This window comes from Quercus suber, unplaced genomic scaffold, assembly GCF_002906115.3.
Source record: "Quercus suber isolate HL8 unplaced genomic scaffold, Cork oak 2.0 scaffold_107, whole genome shotgun sequence".
NCBI lineage: Eukaryota > Viridiplantae > Streptophyta > Magnoliopsida > Fagales > Fagaceae > Quercus > Quercus suber.
This window is the reverse complement of record NW_027069572.1, coordinates 1,391,425-1,413,295: the sequence shown is the minus strand read 5'-3', so window position 1 is coordinate 1,413,295 and position 21,871 is coordinate 1,391,425. Positions and strand designations below refer to the sequence as shown.

Genomic DNA, 21,871 nt, shown 5'->3' with positions numbered 1-21,871 from the left:
ATATGACCGAAGTGGACAGAATAGAACCAAAGTTGACCGAATAGATCCAAAGTTGACCGAATAAGACCAAATTGGGCCGAATAGGACGAAAGTTGATATAATGGACCGAATAAGACTAATGTCAACCAAATAGGACCAACGTGAACTGAATATGATCAAGATGGATAGAATGGACCAATTAGGACCAAAGTGGACCGAAATACACAACAGAAATATAAGAGAAACACTGTTTGTAGTGGTAAAATTTGGTTTAAAAATCAAATGAATAAAATAATGATGTTGTGAAGCCTTCAAAGTTCAAAGAAAGGTAGCAAATATAGATATAGAATATATATGATATTAAGTTTACTCTCCTAAAAATTGTATATGATTTTTAGAAGAGTAAGTCAGCTACACAAATTTTATTGTGAAAGAATTTGTTTCACATACAAACATGCTTTGGAAGCAAGTTAAAGACTTGCATGCCACTCTAAGAAAAACAATTCCTAATGGGAGTCTAAATGCAAGCTACATATCGGGTATTAAAAAAATTGGTTGACATTTGATTAATTTTTGTCAAATAAATAAGGAATTAAAAAAATTATGAGTCAAAATAAATAAAGAATTAAAAAATTAAAATTTGTGTAAAAAATTATGAGACTACCAAAGCTTGTGTGACATAATATGGAAGATTAAAAAAAAGTTAAACATCTTTGGTTATTATATATATTATTATATATAGATATAGATTAGATATTGATTCCAAAAAAAATATAAAATAACAATTAGATATCCATCTGTCAAAATGGAAAAAGAATCTCTTGCATCTGCATCTTTCTATTTTTTTTGGGGGTAGGTCTCATAATAGTGTCACCCACCCTACGAAAGTATGCATTAGATAATTATTGGTTAAAATGTACATGACCTAATATAATAGGTAAATATAACGACCCTAAAATCATTACTGATACAAAACCATAGTCCTATCGAATTCAAACGAAGAATGATAGTTTTTTCTTGATTTGTTGCTTAATTTGCAGCCACCTTAATCGCGCTTGATAGCTTCAACATTAATATGGAGGATTAAATGGTGGGTTCATTTTATTTTTTTTTATTTCTTGCATTTAACAGTTTATGTAGTGTCACACCATTTGAAATTTTAAATTGCCTGAGATTATATATACATTTGGATTTATAATATTTATCACAACAATGAAATGTATACATTTGAAATAAAAATCATAGTATGATTTGGAGTAATTTTCTACTGAAGCAATATGAGTTCGGCAGAGAGGACAAATACAAGTACGAGTGTATAATTGTCAAAATCAGACATCAAAGACTTACAGCCAAAATTAGCAGTCAACTCTTCATAATAATCTTCTAAATTTTCATTAAAGCCTTTTGTAAAGCAGAAAATACCTAATGTTAATATGTATAACTCAATCAATATCGGGAACTTCTCTCTCTGCGGCAGGGGGAGCTTCAAGGTGCAATATGACATGATGCAGATTCTGCAAGTCATCTGCATGAACCTTCATAATTGACATTTCCTTTTTCAAGTCAGCTAAATGATTGCTGATTTGCATCCCCAAATCGCACTGATTATCATTGTTATTGGACATCACTTCAGACGCAGAGTCTCTAGGATTTAAACAAGCTGTCCAGTTGCAGTCATCCGTTATTGTATGGTTCAATCTGACAACCAAGACATGCTCAAGTGAGGGGAAAATAATGATGGCAGTAGTTTATTCCTATGTAACACAAGAAGAAAATAAACTCGGGTTATGAGTTTGATCTAATAGGAGCATTAAGGTAGTTTTGAAATATGAATATTCCCGTTGTACAGGCACATACAATGGGAAAAAGGTAAAATTCCTGCACTGGTAGGTTGCACTTTTGTTCCTGCCTCCTTCCCCTTAATACTCCAGAAGTACTCATGGATCATCAGAGGAAACATTTGATGGACCCAAAACCCAAGTAAACATGGAAATTTCATCAGTGTTTATGCCTTTTTCTTCTTATCTCTCTGAATTAAAAGCTTTATAGTTTATATCAATAATAAAACAGCAACAACAAAAAAAAACTTTCACAGCCAATCATCTTCTATACACTCCATTTTTTTTTTTTTAATATGACCTAGACTCAAATAATATTAGCAAAACAAATCATCTCCCAAAAGATGAAGATAGATAGAAAATTAATCAGAGTTCTCTATCATTTCAAGAATCTTTTAACAGCACCCAAACTAACTACCCTGCAATTTCAATGAACCGATTCCCATCCATATATTTTAAAATGTTCAGGGCCCTAGTGTTTCTCTTCCTCTGTATATCATTTATATATGAGTAGCCTGAGCTACTTACGCAACCATCTTGCCAAAGCTCTTACACATCAGAACATTCCTTGCACCATTGAACTCTGCATCCCAGTTCCCTACATGTCTAGAGAAGCAGCACATAATAGTTACCCGTTCCCATATGCCCTTTGAGCTGCTCATGTCGTTAGTTAAAACATTTCTTTCCAAATAATTTTGCCCTTCTGACCACTTTTTAGATAATGCATAATATACCAGAAGAAGTTATATGCTTATCAATAAACTTAATTTTAGAACAGTACGTAATGAATACCCATCCTCCCAGTAAGGGGTGCAGGGCGACAAAAAAGGAACATGTATTCATGAATAAAACCAAGACATTAGAAAACATAAAGTGGTAGTATTTCTTACTTTTCAAGTATGCTCTGTAAGTCTGAGTTGTTTTTTACACCAAACAAGGCATCCACCACACCCTTTTTTGTCCTTACAAGCCCTTCCAAAGGACCGTATGACATGCATATAGAATGTATTGTTGAATCAGCAGTCTCTGAGCTGATGTTGCTAATGCTAAAGGTGACATTGTCTTCAACAAGCAGAGGATGAATAGGTAGAATGTGGCTATTAATTGCAATTACACCAGCAGATATTGCTCTCTCGCAAGATTCCGCAATCTTGAAGCATGAGATTCACATACTTATTAGACAACCACATCAGAAAAAAGAGGGAGAGGAGGGATGGACAAACAAAAAAAAAAAGTACCTCAAATTGGATGTAGCAGCAACCACGTTTTTTTGGTTTACTTCTCATGGAAGCCTTAGAGATCTTCCCAAAAGTTGAAAGTGCCTCTTTCAACTGGGAAAGTTTGACTGAGGAAGGTATTTTCTCAACAGAAATAGAGCTTGAACTATTGAAGTTAGAAGCATTTACATTGTTAGGATTACTAGAAACATTGTCAAGGTTGTCTAGCTTGAGACGAAGAGCTACAAAAGAGTTTAAAAGTTTTGTAGAGTTATCCTTCAAGCTGGGGCTGGCTTCTGAACGCAAAGACTTGCCAGATGAAGATCTTCTTGTGTGCTCATTTTTCTGCATAAATTGGAGATTTAAGCTCTGGTAACAACTCACTTTGCATTTTTCAATGAGTATTCATGAAGACTTAAGCAGAGAGAACTATCAATATGAAAATAATGAATTCAAAGATACGTAGAATCCAATCAGTGCATTATTTGCATACCCTAAAAGGTTCTGGCTTTTCTGTCTTCAATTTCTTAAGTGTACCTAGACTTCGTGCCACTGGTGAGCCTAATTCTGCAAAGTCATCATCTTCACCTGAGGAACTATAGAAGGACCGCCTAAGGCTCTGAATGCTTTCTAATTGGAAATTGGCCAGTCTTTGTATGCAACATACAGCCCTATTAGAGAATAAGTTCATAAAATTAATCATATTTTCAACATACAGTCCTATCTTTTAACAGCAATAAAAGAAAAATGTATTTTTTCATAACTTGAACGACCAGCTTAGCAGATAGAATAGAATTTACACTTGGACAAATGTGGTAAGAGAATAACTAAAGTTTTTTTTTTTTTAGTTAAATGGGGGAGGGGGGATTTGAACCTAAGATATCTTCGTTAGAAACAACAAGAGATGCCATTTGAGCTACAAGGCTCTTGGCAAGAATTAAAGCTTTTACTTGTGTATATCAAAAGTAAAAAGCGTCACCATGGCCTACTTTAATATGACAATCCAACAAAAAAAGGTCAATCAATTATTTTTATTTTTATTTTTATTTTTGCAGATATTTTTTATTGAATGACTTTGGGTCTAAAGAATATCCGCAAATCTCAATCCCATTTCACAGTTTCTCCAAATATGAATTCATCTAATTACTCACAACTTCATTCCAAATTTCACACAATGCACCTACATAACTTCTCAATTAAGTTCTTCTTCTTTTTTCTTGGGTGGCAGGGTTCAAAAAATAATTAAAAAAAAAGTACCAATTAATCAAAAAATTAGGACATTAATATGACAACAATGTCTCTCAATGGGCAATCAGTTTCAAGTCTCAACTAGTATTTGGATTTGGAGAAGCACCCAACTAACTCCACCTAAAGATTGAAATCAAACTATTTGAAATTGCAAAAAGAACTTGATAAAATCCATCCAATTGGTTTTTAAAAAAAAAAAATTTATATTATCTAGATTCAGAAAAAGTCAGAGACAAATTAATAAGCTAAAAACCATGTATTATCGTACAAAGTCCTTTATTTCTATCCTAAACCACCTCTTATGTACATAAAAATACACATAACTAAAGCCCTAAATTGTAATATCAAGTTAAATCAGAACTATATATATATATAACTGATTTAAGAAAATGGAAACAAAATACAGTCGTAGAAATGAGCTCGAAGAACCTGAGCTTTGAAGAGACTGAAACGACGCCGTGTTCGCCTGCGCGTATTTTAATGCCAAACCTTAAGAATCTAACGGTGAAAAATGTGGAAATAAAAGGGAGAGTTAGGGACTTAGGGTTAGGGTTAGGGTTTACCAGTGAATAATAGTGAAGATAGACAAGCTCCGAGCATCGGCTTCAGCATCATCGTCGTCGAAACCAGTAGAGTCAGTAACGGCTAGTCGTTTGCTGATATCTCAAATAAATAGCAAAGGCAATTGTTTATTACACATATGAAAGTCGGTTAATTCAATATACGCTAGTACGACTTGCCGTTTAGTAGGTACAAACTAGGCAACCACAGTCGTTTATTACATTTGAAAGTTCATAATTTTTTTCCCTCTTTTTTGGAGAGGTTTTTATTTTGAAAAAATAATTTATTTTTAAAAAAAATTTAATCTTAAAAATCAAAATTTAACCAAACAGGCAGTTTCTAGGAATGGGTTAAGTGCAATTTCTTAAGATTTGGATGAAGGTGAGACAATCACAGAAGACCACATCCTTTTTGAAGTTTAATGTTGTGATGTTGCTAGAAGAGTTGGGAGAATCAATAATTATTTCACGCATATCAGATACATATATCTTCCTTATCATAGTTTAATTATAAGCTCACAGTTGTGTCAAACAAACAAGTTATTAAGGATAATGTATATATCCAATACATGAGATAGAGTCTTTGGATGAAAGAGCTAATATGTATCGGTGGGGAGAGGTGGATACCCTTCCCTTTGATATTGATGTGAGATACCTAATACCAAGGCCGACCCAACAAAGTTTGGGGCCTAAGACAAAAATTTTATATGGGGCCTTTTTATATGTAAACATTAATTAAATAAAATTATATAATACTAATTAAATTAAGATTAATTTGATGTAAATGTAGAAATTGATGAATAATACTAGCTCAACTAAGGTTAATTTCAAATAGAAGATTGAATATTATAGTTGAATCAAAATGAACTTACTTTAACTTGGATATATGACTATGCATAGTTAAGTAAAGTTGTAATCTAAATTTTAATTTTATATATTCTCTTTAAGAGAAAGAGATAGATAGATATTATTTGGTGTGTGGCTTAGTAGGAAATTAGTCATCATTGGTGATTAATCACATTTGCAGCATTTTATTTGAAACATCTTAGGGTTTCAATTGGGTTAAATTTTTATTGGTCTCCTATTTTAAAAGCCATGTTAGAAATAAAAAAGAAAAAGACTAAAAATACTACAAAATATTCACAATAAACATGATTATGACTGTAATTAATGAATTTCAACAACTTAATTTATTTGTGTTTGAATTACTTTTTTTATATGATTGGTGATATGTCAGTTAAATCTATAATAAAATTTGTGGTATTTTTAGCATCGCTCTTAAAAAAAAGTACCAATTATTTAAAAAATGTTATATTTTTATAAAATTTTGGGCTTTTTACTAAGGGAGATGGGGCCTTTTTTTAGTAGGGAAATTTTTTATTTGTTGTAGGGCCTTAGGCCTAGGCCTAAGTTGCCTAGGCCTTGAGCCGGCACTGCCTAATACACACGATATGAGTGAGAAAATGCATATATTCGATACATGAGATATATTGTTTGGGTAAAAAGTATTGATTAAGAAGCTAATACTCTATTAGTGCTCTTAGTGAGGAGAAGCAGATACCCTTGCCTTTGATATTGATATTTCTCGTTGGTATTAGATGCCCGGGCTATCCTCAAATTGAAAATTCTTAGCCTTTAAAGGGTTATGACCTTTTATTGTAGGTCTCTAATGAGTAAATTCAGCACATATAACTTGGTTCACTCCAATAGAAGAGGCAATCATTGTGTGTATATGTTAGATATTTCCTTTATGTTATGTGATGATCTCCCTCCTTATTATTGGTAGATGCTCACTATTTTTTTCTTGATACTGTTTTGTTAATCCAATGCACCCTTTTAAACCTTGAAAAGAATGATGAACAATACAAGAAGAAGAAAAAGAGGAACACTAAAAAAAAAAATGAGAGAGTTCTTGAAGAAATTTAGTTCTTGATTCTTGATTGATTAGCACTGATTACAGACTCCAATATATACAATAACCAATTCTGTTGAATGTGGAACCACTCTAGCAACTCTAGCTAAAACAACTCTGATGCTGACATGTGGACAAATACATAAGATGCTAACACCTAAACTCACATCAATAATAGACTCACCTAATCTTAGACAACCTGTAGTTCATAACTCTACTACAGTTTTAGACTCTGCCTTAGTCTCCTCTCTCTTGACATCCCCCCTCAAACTGAGGGGAGGAACTCCCATAAGTTTGGAAGCAGGGTCCAAAAACTTTAGGGAAGAGAGAGCTTTGGCGAAGATGTCAGCTAATTGATCTAGAGTGGAAATGAAATGAACCTGCAACTCCTTAGACAGAACCTTCTCCCTGATGTAATGATAATCAACCTCAATATGCTTGGTTTGAGCATGAAAAATTGGGTTGGAAGCCAATGCTAGAGCAGACACATTATCAGACCATAACATGGGAGGCATAGACAAATAAACCCCTAAGTCTTTAAGAATTTGCTTAATCCAACATAACTCTGCTGTTGTAGTAGCCAAGGCCTTATACTCTGCCTCAATAGAGGATCGAGCTACTGTCAATTGTTTCTTAGCAAACCAAGTGATAGAGGAGTTGCCCAAAAAGACAACCATGCCAGTGATGGACTTTTTGTCAAGAGGATCACCAACCTAATTAGCATCACAATAAGCTAAAAGGGCCAAAGAACCAGGTTGGAAATGGATGCCATTATGCAAGTACCCTTAAGATACCTAAGAATCCTCTTAATTGCCATCAAATGGTGCTGAGTAGGCTTGCTCATGAATTGACATGCTTGTTGAAGAAAATAGGACAGATCAGGCCTTGTGAAAGTAAGATACTGCAATGCATCAATTATACTCTATAGATAGAAGGATCAGAGAGGAAAGGACTAGTCTAGGAGTTCACATGCATAGTAGGTGAACAAGGAGTGAGACAATGCTTGCAACCCAACATGTTGAACTTAGTGAGCAAAACCAAAGCAAACTTAGACTGATGCACAAACAGGCCCTGAGATGTGTACTCAATCTGAAGCCAAAGGAAGAATTTAAGAGGGCCAATATCCTTCAAATCAAAGGCAACACTAAAGCTGGAAATAAGCTGATCAATGAATGGAGGACTATTCCCCATGATAATGATGTCATCAACATAAAGAAAAAGATAAACCACAAAGGAACCATGATGCAAAATAAACAGATTACTATTAGAGAAGAGGCATGAAAACCAATGTGAAACAACTCAGAATTGAAGCTCTCAAACTAGGCTTTAGGGGCTTGTTTAAGTCCATAAATGGCTTTATGAAGGAGGCAGACATGAGTGGGATGTTTAGGATCAACATAGCTAGGAGGTTGAGACATAAAGACCTCCTCATGAAGCACCCCATAAAGAAAAGCATTAGATACATCTAATTGCTTTAAAGACCAATTGTGCTGCACAGCCAATGCCAAAATGATCCTCACAGTTGCTGGTTTCACAACCGAACTAAAGGTCTCCTCATAGTCTAATCCATATTGCTGCAAAAACTCCATCACTGTCCCTCTTAATTTTATATACCCATTTACAAGAAACCACATTCTTACTAGCCGGAAGAGGTACCAAAGACCAAGTATGTTGTTTTAGAAGAGAGGCAAACTCAAAATCCATAGCTTCATCCCATTGTGGTTGCAGAGAAGAAACACTAAAACTAGGTGGTTCCACTTGAGAGTAATCCCTCACAACTGTGTAAGCTTTAGGCTTGAAAATACCAAGTTTGGATCTGGTAAGCATAGGATGAGTATTAGGAATAAAAGGTGGCACAGACTAACCAATAGGAAGAGAGGACTAAGGAATAGGATCAGAAGTAGCACTAGAAGAAGAGGCAGGACTAGGGGAAGGAAAGGAAATAGCATCAGAAGACTCAGCAGGCAGCCAGGCATAGAAACAGATGTAGTAAGAGAAGGAAAGATAGTAGACACAGCAAATACAGGATCATATGAAGAACTAGGTAAAAGAGTGGACAACCAAAGATCAAAGGAGGGACTAGCAGTCCTAGAATTGTTGGAAAAAGTAGATACAAGAGTAGGTAAACGTAGAAAGTCAATTTCATGAAAAATGACATGAGATGTGATGTAAACTTTCTGTGTCTAAGGGTCAAGACAAATATAACATTTGGTTAATGGAGGGTACCCCAGGAAAATACATTGAGTAGACCTAGGTTGAAGCTTATGATCAGAATATGGTCTAAGAAGAGGAAAACAAGCACATCCAAAGGTTTTCAATGACTGTAAAAAAGGTGGAGTGTAAAACAATTTTTCCCAAGGAGATTTAAACTGAAGAACAGAAGATGGAACTCTATTGACCAAATATGTGTTAGTGCTAAAAGCATAACACCAATAGGAAGACAGAAGCCTAAACTGATGGAGCATAGAAATGTCACTCTCAACAATTTTTTTATGTTTCCTCTCAGCAACACCATTCTGCTGAGGGGTATAAGGACAAGACAATTGATGCTGAATGCTATTATCCAAACAAAAGGACTTAAAATGATTACTAGTGTATTCACCCCCACCATAAGATCTAAGAGTTTTAATTTTAGACCCAAATTGGTTCTCAACAAGAGCTTTAAAGTGCAGAAAAACTGTAAATACTTCAGATTTATGTTTAAGAAGAAATAACCAGGTAAATCTAGTGAAATCATCAACAAAAATGACATTGAATCTATAGCCAAGTACAAGAGTCACAGGGGCAGGGCCCCAAACATCACTGTGGACAAGCTGTAAAGGAAAAGTACTTGACATAACATGCTTTGGAAAAGGTAGTTTGAGCATTTAGCACTTATACGGTATTTACATTGAGAACAAATGTCATTATTTACAGAAACTTCAACATCGCTAGGAAAAGAAGCTAAGGCAAATTGAAGAAGCTTGGAACAAGAGTGTCCAAGTCTTTGATGCCACAACATTGCTATTAGGATTAGTGCTCTTAAATCCTCTTGTATGATGTTATGTATTACTTAATGTTGTAATTAATAAAGTTGTTTTATTATTATTTAAAATAATGATAACATGAATATTTGAACATTATCATTTAGTCCATGAGATGCATAGTATGTAATTTATGTGATTTAATAACAGAAAATATAAATCACAAGTTCTTTATAAACTCAAAACTTAGTTTGTATTCGGTGATGAAATTGAGCATTTCATTTGTAAAGACTATAACATATCAACTAAGATGATTTGTCTTGATCATGGAAGTGGAAACTTCTAGTTGGTATGTTGATATGTTTTAAGAGTTAAGACATATTGAACTGGACTGCTGTGAGATTTATTACTCTCCTAACGACTGTCAAATGAATAATAAATCTTACGACTTCTATTTACAAAAACTTTTAATCCTAAGAGAATAATGGATCTGATCATGAAGTGTAGGTCGCTTTGTTATATCAGGAGTGAGATCTAAAGTTACAATCAAAACCTCGGTATGTTGGGCAACTACATTTAGTGCTGATGAAATGTATATTCTCAAGATAAAATTCATAATCTCTTAACAGAGATATAAAATATTCCCTTGAAAAAAGTTTAATGAGTTCAGTTATTCAGAGTGTTAGGCCTAACCACTTTAGTAAAGAGTTACTAAAGTATATATTTATGAAATTGGATTTCATAAATATATGATGAATAATTTAAAAGATTAAATCGGGTACTCAATGATTAAGATATAGTAATTTTTAAAGTGGCATTCTATTTTTATGACTTTGTATTACTACGAATATTTTATGAAGGGGTTGTGTGTACAATAAAGTCTTGGGATATAATTTATTAATAAGAACTAGAGTGCAATTATATTTATATAGTGATATTAAATATAATTAATGGTAATTTTGGATTTATCAAGAGTCGACAGAAAAGCCTAAGGCCTATTAGAGTTAGAGTCTTATTTGTTCCCTTTTGGTCCCACTCCAACCCATATACTTAAGCCTAATTGGAATTGCCTAAGAGGTTAGCCCAATTAAATAATCAGTTAGATACAAAGAGAGAAACATACATAATTTTATGAAAAACTAAGAGAATGAAATAATTTGTATGTGAGTGTTGGACACTCTCTTATTCTCCCTTGAACACATTCATATAAATTGATTAAGAGATCACACTTCTTGAGTATTAAGTAGAATTGGAGTGAAGATTAAAAGTGTTCCCAAGTACTTCTAATATTTGTTTTGAAATTCACCACACCAAGATACACTCTCTCGTTTTTGTATTCTGAAATTTACATAGTACATGTTACTTAGTGCGAATAAAGTAGATCTGTTATTTTTCTGTGACGTATATTTTGTATGTGATACAAACATGTATTTTTCGCACAATTGGTATCAAAGCGGTCTCCAATTTTGAATCTGTATAACATGTTTTGTGAGTTTTGGAATTAGAGATAGTAATTTCATGTTGTTAGAAGATTATATAATTACTTTTTTGCATGGTTGTTGAAATTATTATTTGATGAAAACTGATATTGATGCTATGATGTTGTTTTAAATTTGATATTATGTATGTTAAATTGAACTTTAAGGCTATAGCATCAGTGGAATTCAGTTTTGATATCAATCTATATCTATTATGTTCATATGATGGTTGTTTGTTCATGAAAAACCTTTGAAAACTATTTCAGAAAAATTCTGAAAAATTCAAGTTTCACAAGTTTCGATCGATCGAAAATTGATTTCGACCAATCAAGTGAAACAATGACCAATCTGTCTAATTCGATTGCTAGTCGATCGATCGAATGTTCTTTTTCGATTGATCGAGTAGCGATCGAGTACCAATCGAGCCAGGCAGATTTTTAAGTATGAATTTTTTATTTTTTTCGACCGATTGAGATACTCATTTGATCGATCGAAAACTATGAATTTTGATTTTTTCTAAGTGTTTTCACATGGATAAAGTGCAAGGCTATGTGTGATTAGATTACACATGATTTCAAATTAAAAACCTTTAATTTAAAACATCTAGTAGGAAAGAGATACAAGGGTTGGATCTCACAGCCTCCATTATCGGTTCATAATAGTGTGGGTAAGCACCAAGGCGTATATGCCTCGCGATCCCAAAGGAGGGTGTTTACTTCATGGTACTACAAGATTGAACTTACCCGTTTAAAGTAGTGTGAACAAGCACTTCATCTTGGTGTATATGCCTCGCGATTCCAAGGGAAGATGTTTTGTTATATGGTACTACAAGTTTAAAAACTATAAGGGAGATGAAATGTGGCTACACATGATTTTAGATAATGGTGTACACTGGACTATGTGTAATGTTAACCTCCCAAGGGAACTATGTTATTATTACTTAGAGGCTAAAGGTAATACAACATATTATTAGTGTTTGATAAGAGTTATCATGATAGTACCAATAATGAGGATAGTTTTCAATAAATCATGGTGTTTATAATAAATTTGCTACCAAGGAATTATAGACATGGATTGGGTTGTCGTTGCATATATTATATTACAGTTTTATTAAGGTTCCATAATATATGTTTATATGCTAAATTGATAATGTCCAGTTTACTTATTATATTTATGTTTATTGTTTTTCAGATTTAATCATGGCATCATTTAGCCCACTTGTTGCTATTCTTAATCAAAACAAATTAACTGGATCCAACTATGTTGACTGAAAAAGAAATTTGGACATTATTCTTACTGCTGAAGAGCTCAAATATGTGCTTACTCAACCATGTACTAACTTTCTTTCATTAGATGCTTCTCCTGAGGAAAAACAGCGATTTGATCATTGGCAGAAATCTAATGAGATGGCCAAGTGCTATATCCTAGCATTTATCTCAAATGTTTTACAACATTAAATGCAGGATGTAGAATTAGCTTTAGACATAATACTAAGTTTGAATGAGATGTTTTGTGAGTAAGGCCGTTTTGCAAGGCAAGAAACCATGAGGCAAATTTATAATACCAAAATAGTTGAATGTACTCCAGTGAGGGAGCATTGTCTAAAGATGATCTCTAATCTAAAATACATTGGAAGTTTTAGGTGCCGATATTGATAGAGAATCCCAAGTGGATATGATACTCTAGTCACTACCAGAATCATTCAAGGAATTCAAACTTAATTATAATATGATCAAAAAGATATATTCCTTGTCTGAATAAATGAACGAATTGGTAGCAGTGGAAGGCGTTCTTGGTACATCCAGTGTAGATGCCAATATGGCTGAAACTTCTACTTCTCAACCTAAGTCGAAAGGCAAGGGTAAGAAGAAGAAGAAGAAGAAGAACGACTTCACAAAGTAAGATGGTAAACAAATTGCCTTAGAAGTTGCCAACAAGGGAAAGAAAAAGGACTATGTCAAAGGAAAGTGTTTCCATTGTGGTGAGAAAAGACATTGAAAGAGGAATTGTCCAATATTTAGAGCTGCCAAGAATAAGGGTATGAAAAGTTCATTCCTTCTTGAAATATGTTTAGTACAAAATCCCACGGATTTCTAGTGTGTGGATTCAGGTTGTACTAACCATATTTGCAATTCTTTGCAGGGGTTCTAGGAGACCAGAAAGTTGAATGAAAGGGAATAGTTTCTTATTTTGGTTGATGGGAGCAAAATTCCAGTTGTAGCTGTTGGAGTGTTTAATTTATGTTTTGATTCTAAAGTTTTAATATTAGAAGACTATTTATATGTACCTAATGTTCGTAAAAATTTAATTTCTATAACTTATTTAGGTAAGCATGGATATTGTGTTATCTTGAAAGATAATGTTGTAATAAAGAAGAATAAAGTTTTTATCAGTTCTGGCAATATTGTAGATGATCTTTATATTTTAACTCCTGATAATCATGAATTATACAATTCTGAATTAGATAATGACTCTCATGTAAAATCATTAAAGAGAAAGTTTCCTTCTACTAATGATGCATATCTTTGGCACTTGCGATTAGGTCATATTAATCTAAACAAAATTCAAAAACTGATCAAAGATGGACTTTTAGAGCCATTGGACTTTAATGAATTTTTAGTTTGTGACTCTTGTTTGGAAAGCAAAATGATCAAACGACCTTTTAATGCGAAAGGTAGAAGAGCCCAAGAGTTGCTTGAATTAGTTCATACAGATGTATGTAGTCCTATGTCAACTCAAGCTAAAGAAGGTTATGAGTACTTCATCACTTTTACCGATGATTACTCAAGATATGGTTATGTGTAATGAGACAGAAGTTCGAAACCTTTGAAAAGTTCAAAGAGTTTAGGGCTGAAGTTAAGAATCAATTGGGTAAACACATAAAGGCCATTCGATCTAATCGTGGTGGCGAATACCTTCTTGGGGATTTCAAGGATTACTTAACTCAAAATAGGATTGTATCTTAATTGACTGCCCCTGAAACTCCCCAACAAAATGGTGTAGCAAAAATAAGGAATAAAACTCTTTTTGAAATAGTTAGGTCCATGATGAGCTATTCAACTTTACCAGTTTATTTTTGGGGATATGCACTAAAAACTACAATATATATTTTAAATTTAGTTCCATCAAGATCTGTTCCTGACACACCTAAGGAATTGTGGAGTGGGCGCAAACTTAGTATGAAATATCTCCACATTTAGGGATTTCCAACACGTGTTGAAAGGGAGGTTTGATAAGTTGGAAGCTAAAACAGAAGTATGCATGTTTGTAGGTTATTCAAAGGAAACCAAGGGTTATTAATTCTATAATCATAAGGATAACAAAGTGTTTGTTAGCACCCATGCCAAATTTTCGGAAGATGATTATGTGAATAATTTTAATCCTAGAAGTAAAGTTGTCTTGGTTGAATTAGATTAACCTGTAATTGAACAACCATTGGATAAAACTAGGAATGATGTGGTTGTATTAGATACACCACAAGATTCTACTCATGAGATGACTAGTACATAGGTGCCTCATCGTAGTGGAAGGATTATAAGGCCACCTATAAGATTTATAGGTCTGGGAGAAACTTATGAAACTATCTTAGAAGAGGCTGAAACTGATCCTTACACTTATGAAAAAGAAATGAATGATATAGATGCACATCATTAGGTCAAAGCTATGAAATCTAAATTAGATTTTATGTATTTTAATCAAGTTTGGGATCTTGTAAAGGCGCCTAATGACATTAAACATGTTGGTTGCAAATGGGTTTACAAGAAAAAAAGAGGGATAGATGGAAAGGTCGAAACCTTTAAAGCAAGACTAGTAGCGAAAGGGTACACATAAAAAAAAAAGGTATTAATTATGAAGAAACCTTTTCACCAGTAGCAATGCTTAAATCTATCAGAATTCTCTTATCCATTTCTACTCATTATGATTATGGGATTTGGCAAATGGATGTCAATATTGCATTTTTAAATGACAATCTTGAAGAAGAAATCTATATAATTCAACTAGAAAGTAAGAATGAAGAGCATATGGTATGCAAGTTGAAAAGATCCATTTATGGACTTAAGCAAGCATCTAGGTCATGGAACATCAGATTTGATCAAGTAATCAAGTCATTTGGTTTTGAACAAAATCTTAATGAACCTAAGGAATTATGGAGTGGGCGCAAGCTTAGTATGAAATATCTCCACATTTAGGGATGTCAAACACATGTGTTGAAAGGGAAGTTTGATAAGTTGGAAGCTAAAACAGAAGTATGCATGTTTGTAGGTTATTCAAAGGAAATGAAGGGTTATTAATTCTATAATCATAAGGATAACAAAGTGTTTGTTAGCACCCATACCAAATTTTCAGAAGATGATTATGTGAATAATTTTAATCCTAGAAGTAAAGTTGTCTTGGCTGAATTAGATGAACCTGTAATTGAACAACCATTGGATGAAACTAGGAATGATGTGGTTGTATTAGATACACCACAAGATTCTACTTATGAGATGACTAGTACACAGGCGCCTCATCGTAGTGGGAGGATTATAAAGCCACCTATAAGATTTATAGGTCTGGGAGAAACTTATGAAACTATCTTAGAAGAGGCTGAAACTGATCCTTACACTTATGAAAAAGAAATGAATGATATAGATGCACATCATTAGGTCAAAGCTATGAAATCTAAATTAGATTCTTTGTATTCTAATCAAGTTTGGGATCTTGTAAAGGCGCCTAATGACATTAAACATGTTGGTTGCAAATGGGTTTACAAGAGAAAGAGAGGGATAGATGGAAAGGTCGAAATCTTTATAGCAAGACTAGTGGCGAAAGGGTACACATAAAAAAAAGGTATTGATTATGAAGAAACCTTTTCACCAGTAGCAATGCTTAAATCTATCAGAATTTTCTTATCAATTTCTGCTCATTATGATTATGGGATTTGGCAAATGGATGTCAATATTGCATTTTTAAATGACAATCTTGAAGAAGAAATCTATATAATTCAACTAGAAAGTTTCATAGCAAAGAACGAAGAGCATATGGTATGCAAGTTGAAAAGATCCATTTATGGACTTAAGCAAGCATCTAGGTCATGGAACATCAGATTTGATCAAGCAATCAAGTCATTTGGTTTGAACAAAATCTCAATGAACCATGTGTGTACAAAAGACATCGAGATAAAGTAGTAATGTTCCTAGCTTTATGTTGATGATATTCTACTCATTTGAAATGATGTAAGGGTAATGTTATCAGTAAATGTTTGGTTGTCAAGCCAATTTGATATAAAGGACTTGGGTGAAGCTAACTTTATTCTAGAGATTAAGCTTTGGCGCGATCGCAAGAATAAAATGTTAGGCTTATCACAAGCTGGGTATATAGATAAGGTTCTATAACTGTTTAGCATGCAAAACTCCAAGAAATGATTGCTTCCTTTCAGACATGGAGTTCCTCTGTCTGATGACCAAAGGCCTAAAACTCTTGAGGAAGAAAGTATGATGAGACAAGTTCCTTATGCTTCTGCAATGGAAGTCTCATGTATGCCATGTTTTGTACTAGACTAGATATCTGTTATTCAGTTGGCATGGTCAGCGATATCAATCAAATCCAGGACTAAAACATTGGCAAGCTGTAAAGTATATTCTCAAGTATTTACGGAGAACAAGAGATTATATGCTTGTTTACTGGTATGAGGATTTGATTCTCATTGGTTTTACAGACTCAGATTTTCAATAAGATCTTGATTTCAAAAAGTCCACTTCAGGTTATGTATTTACCTTGGAGGTGGAGCCATAAGTTGTAGGAATGTCAAGAATCTTTCATTGCTGACTCCACCATGGAAGAAATTCCTTTTTGATCTTGGTGTTGTGAGGATGGAGCAAGTTCCTATCACATTGTTTTGCAACAATAATGGAGCGGTTGCACAATCCAAAGATCCAAGGAATCATAAAAAAGAAAGTACATTGAAAGAAACTACCATATCATTCGAGACATTGTTGCTCGAGGAGATGTAGTAATAGCAAAGATAGATAATGCAAATAACCTATCAGATCCCTTTACCAAAGCCTTGCCTCAAAGGACTTTAGAGTCACATTTGGAGGGAATCGAAGTTAGATTAGTGCACAATAGTCTTTAGGGCAAGTGGAAGATTGTTAGGATTAGTGCCCTTAAATCTTATTGTATGATGTTATGTATAACATTATGTTATAATTAATAAAGTTGTTTTATTATTATCTAAAATAATGGTAACATGAATATTTGAACATTATCATTTAGTCCATGAGATGCATAGTATGTAATTTATGTGATTTAGTTATAAAAGATATAAATCACAAGTTCTTTGTAAATTCAGAATTTTAGTTCGTAGTCGATGATAAAATTGGTTATTTCATCTGTGATTTGTCTTGATCATCGAAGTGGAGACTTATAGTTGGTATGTTGATATATTTTAAGAGTTAAGACATATTGAACCGAACCGCTGTGAGATTTATTATGATATTAACTACTGTTAAATGAATAATAAATCTCACGACTTCTATTTACATGAACTTTTAATTCTGAAAGAATAATAGACATGATCATGAAGTGTTGGTTACTTTGATATATCAGGAGTGAGTCTAAAGTTACGATCAAAACCTCAGTATGTTGGGCAGCCACATTTAGTGTGAATGGAACATATATTCTCAAGATGGAATTCATAATTTCTTAATGGAGATATAAAATATTCTATTTTGATAAGTTTAATGGGTTCGGTTATTCAGAGTGTTAGGCCTAACCACTTTAGTAAAAAGTTACTAAAGCATATACTTATGAAATTAGATGTCATAAATATATGATAAATAACTTAAAAGATTAAACTGGGTACTTAAGGATTAAGATGTAGTAATCTTCAAAGTGACAGTCTATATTTAAGATTTTGTATTACTATGAATATTTTATGAAGGGGTTGTATTTACAGTAAAGTCTTGAGATATAATTTATTAATAAAACCTAGAGTGCAATTATATTTATATAGTGATATTAAATATAATTAATGGTAACTTTGAATTTGTCAAAAGTTGACAAAAAAACCCAAGGCCCATTGAAGTTAGAGTCTTATTTGTTCTCTTTTGATTCCACCCCAAGCTATAAACTTAAGCCTAATTGGAATGACCCAAAAGGTTAGCCCAATTAGATAATCAGTTAGATACAAAGAGAGAAACATATAGAATTTTATGAAAAACTAAGAGAATGAAATGGTTTGTATGTGAGTGTTGGACACTCTCCTATTCTCCTTTGAACATATTCATATAAACTGATTGAGAAACCACACTTCTTGGGTATCAAGTAGAATTGGAGTGAAGATTAAAAGTGTTCCTAAGTACTTCTAATCTTTATTTTGAAATTCACCACACCAAAGTACACTCTCTTGTTCTTGTATTCTGAAATTTACATAGTACATGTTATCTATTGCAAATGAAGTAGATCTATTATTTTTCTGCAGTGTATGTTTTGTATGTGATACAAACATGTATTTTTTGAACAATTACCTGACTGGAGATAGCATGACTAGCTGAAGAGTTGAAAGCAAGAGAAGAAGGAAAGCCAGGATCAGCTAAGAGTTAAGAAGACAGAGGGATTAGGTAGACACCATCCTTATTCAGGCCTTGATAAAGAACATTCCCAATAGGTAAATCCACAATTAATAACTGATTGGCATCAAAATAACAAAAGAAATTGTATTGTAAACAAAGTTTATGGACAAACAACAAGTTGGAAGCTAAAGCAGGAACCTTAAGAATATTATCCAAACGAAAATTATGAGAAGGGGTGAGAAGCTTACCATTTCCAACATGAGTCACAGCTAATTCTTGCCCATTGCCATCAGTAACAGTCTCATTACCTGTAGTAGCCTGAGAATGCAATGAAAGTTGAGACAGATCAGGGGTCATATGATCAGAACAACATGTATCAGTGAGCCAATTAGTGGTAGATGCTGAAGTAGAATTAGCAGTTACTGCCATTAAACTAGCTGCCATAGAAGCTAACTTGGTTGGAGTATGTCTACCTTGATAAGCAAAATTCATGCGATGATAGCAATCCAAGGCAGTGTGACTATTCTTGCCACAAATCTGACAGGTAGGCCTTAAATTGGGAAAATTCTGCCCTTGAAACTGACTTGAATGAGTACTAGAACCATTCTTGGCTTGAGAATTAGATTGAATTCCAGGAAATTGAGTAGGATTAGTGGCATTCCCAGAGAAATGACCATTATTGAACCTAAAATTAGGATTGCCAAAAGATTGACCACTATTAAACCCAAAATTAGGACCAAAATTGTTGAATCCTCTACCACGACCTCTTTGATTCCCATTTCTACCTCTACCTCTATTATTGTTCTGATTAAACCCACTCTGAAGAATCATAGCCATAGTTGTATCTCTAGGCTCAGATTTCTTCTCAATATCTCTTTCCTCAGCATTCAATAAGGTATTTAATTCTTCTATGGTAAACACATCATTACAAGTCCTTATTGCAGAGCAAAAAGCATCATATTCATGAGGTAAAGCTTCTAAGACTAAATGTATAAGTTCTTCTTCATCAATGAAAATAGCAACAGAACTCAGTTTATCCCTAGCTTCTTTAAATCTTTGAAAGAAAGTCTCAATATTTTCAGGACCTTTCTTAATGCTTAGCAATTCATTTCTTAGACTCAACACATGAGATCGAGAAATAAAAGCAAACCTCTTTTCAAGCACCTTCTAGACTCCCTTCGCATATTTCTAACCCACAGTAATAGCTAGGACTGAGGGATAGAATGGAGTTGATGAAAGTGAATAATGTCTACTCTCTATTTTTCCAATTGACAAACTCAGGATTTGGCTCCCTAGTGAAACTTCCAGAACTATCTTTCAGGAATGGATCAAGAGCTTCACATGAATCATCAACAAAACCAATCATGGAGTAAGCTTCCAGAATAACTACAATCTGATGCTTCCACACCATATAATTTGAAAAATCGAGTTTGACCATCATCATACTCGCCATATTCGATAGGAGCAGCGACAACGGATTCACTATAGGAGTGGTGGTAGTAGTTGTAGTGGAAGGCGTTGTGGAAGAACTAGAGCTCGGGGCAGAAGCCATTAATGGCAGGCTCTGATGCCATGAAAAGAATGATGAACAATACAAGAAGAAGAAGAGGAACACAGAGAAAAAAAAAAATGAAAGAGTTCTTGAAGAAATTCAGTTCTTGATTCTTGATTGATTAGCACTGATTACAAACTCCAATATATACAATAACCAATTCCGTAGAACGTGGAACCACTCTAACAACTCTAGCTAAAACACCTCTGATGCTGACACATGGATAAATACATAAGATGCTGACACCTGGACTCACATCAGTGATAGACTCACCTAATCTTAGACTACCTGTAGTTCATAACTCTGCTACAGGTCATTTAGACTCTGCCTTAGTCTCCTCTGTTTTGACATCCTTCTCACATAGGATCTATGAATAGTGAGGGATGAGGGTGGATTCCATACTGCAGAAACTACTATAAAACATCCATATTATATCTCAAAAGGACTAGTCATTATTGAAATTATCCATAATCATTTATTTAGCTCACTTAGCGTAGGATTACACAACTAATGCGGGATTTGAATTAACATACAAATCCACACAATCAGAAGTATATTATCAATGTAATCCTCCTAGCTCATGCCATCACCATGAGGGAATATGCAAGAGAGAAACAGCTACATACATCATATATGTACTATGAAGTATAAGTTATGGATATATAAATGCAAGCCAATATTGAGTTGGGGAAGGGAAGTGTTATTTGTTCCAGAAAACTGTCTCCCAATTATTAGGCCAGTCGTCATGTATTCCTGTTCTCCCAATTCCTAATGATGCCATCTCTTAGATTACAAACTAATCATTAATCATGGCATATGTAATGAGTCGGCTAACCTTTAAACTCTTACATGGTATAATGTGATCATCAAGAATATATGTTCTGACATGCAATGATTTGTTTCAAGCCATGTAACGAGATTTATATGAAGATGGGTGTCTTGCTTTATATATGAAAGTGAAACTAACTGTCAAATAATAAGGTGAGCACCAAGAATCCACATAATCTCTAAAACACTCTTCCTCTCAGGTCCTTATTGACCTAATCAACAACTTAGCTTTACTCCAAGGATATGCTGGAGTAACTAGGGACATCAAAGGCAAACATTCACTTGCTTCCTCTGAGGCTTCTTTTGGAGATAAAGGAAGCCTGCACTCTAAGTGGAAAGTTGGTAATATATTCTATACAAGTGGCCGATATGATTCTCTAAACAAAGAATACAATAGATGGAAGATGCAATAGACCTTTCAATGCATTTGCAATAAACCAATATCAATTGCGGTTCTTTTTATTATTATCTACAAATAATTAACGTGTGAGATTATGAAGTATGGTCATTGGTAGATATGCAGATTGATGATATTTTAGAACCAGGCTGGGTTTGATCCTGTACATAATACACTGATATCCTTGATAGGTTATGCCAATTGCCACAAAATATTTATTGTCATCCAGTCACACTGTATCACCATTGAGGTTCTGAATTGATAGTGACAATCTAAACAAATTAACAGACTACAAAATGCAGCCTGCTTTCGAATGTTCTGCAAGGCATGGTTTCACAATTATTAG

General features: G+C 33.8%; 1 protein-coding gene across 3 annotated transcripts; it reads right to left on the bottom strand.

The window, feature by feature from the left end:
• Positions 1–1,205: 1,205 nt before the first annotated feature.
• On the bottom strand, positions 1,206–20,394 carry LOC111992023 (uncharacterized). 3 transcript variants are annotated; one of them, XM_065775254.1, is made up of 9 exons: positions 19,222–20,391; positions 18,997–19,066; positions 18,704–18,862; positions 4,846–4,938; positions 4,712–4,748; positions 3,528–3,705; positions 3,056–3,379; positions 2,708–2,967; positions 1,206–1,677 (listed from the first exon to the last, which is right to left on the bottom strand). In XM_065775254.1, exons 4-9 carry the CDS (start codon positions 4,895–4,897, stop codon positions 1,422–1,424), a joined length of 1,107 nt encoding a protein of 368 aa, XP_065631326.1. In that variant the 5' UTR covers positions 4,898–4,938; positions 18,704–18,862; positions 18,997–19,066; positions 19,222–20,391; the 3' UTR covers positions 1,206–1,421. The 3 variants fall into 3 exon arrangements, with proteins under 3 accessions (XP_065631326.1, XP_065631327.1, XP_065631328.1); XM_065775255.1 differs by having other exon boundaries at positions 18,704–18,819; XM_065775256.1 differs by lacking the exon at positions 3,528–3,705 and having other exon boundaries at positions 19,222–20,394.
• Positions 20,395–21,871: the final 1,477 nt, after the last annotated feature.

Excerpts from the sequence above, each read along its gene's own strand:
- LOC111992023 (XM_065775254.1), bottom strand. The coding sequence starts at position 4,897 with ATGATGCTGAAGCCGATGCTCGGAGCTTGTCTATCTTCACTATTATTC. Across the intron at positions 4,749-4,845 it reads ATCTTCACTATTATTCACTG|GCGAACACGGCGTCGTTTCA; the intron begins GTAAACCCTAAC and ends AAATACGCGCAG. Across the intron at positions 1,678-2,707 it reads TTACAGAGCATACTTGAAAA|ATTGAACCATACAATAACGG; the intron begins GTAAGAAATACT and ends CTTGGTTGTCAG.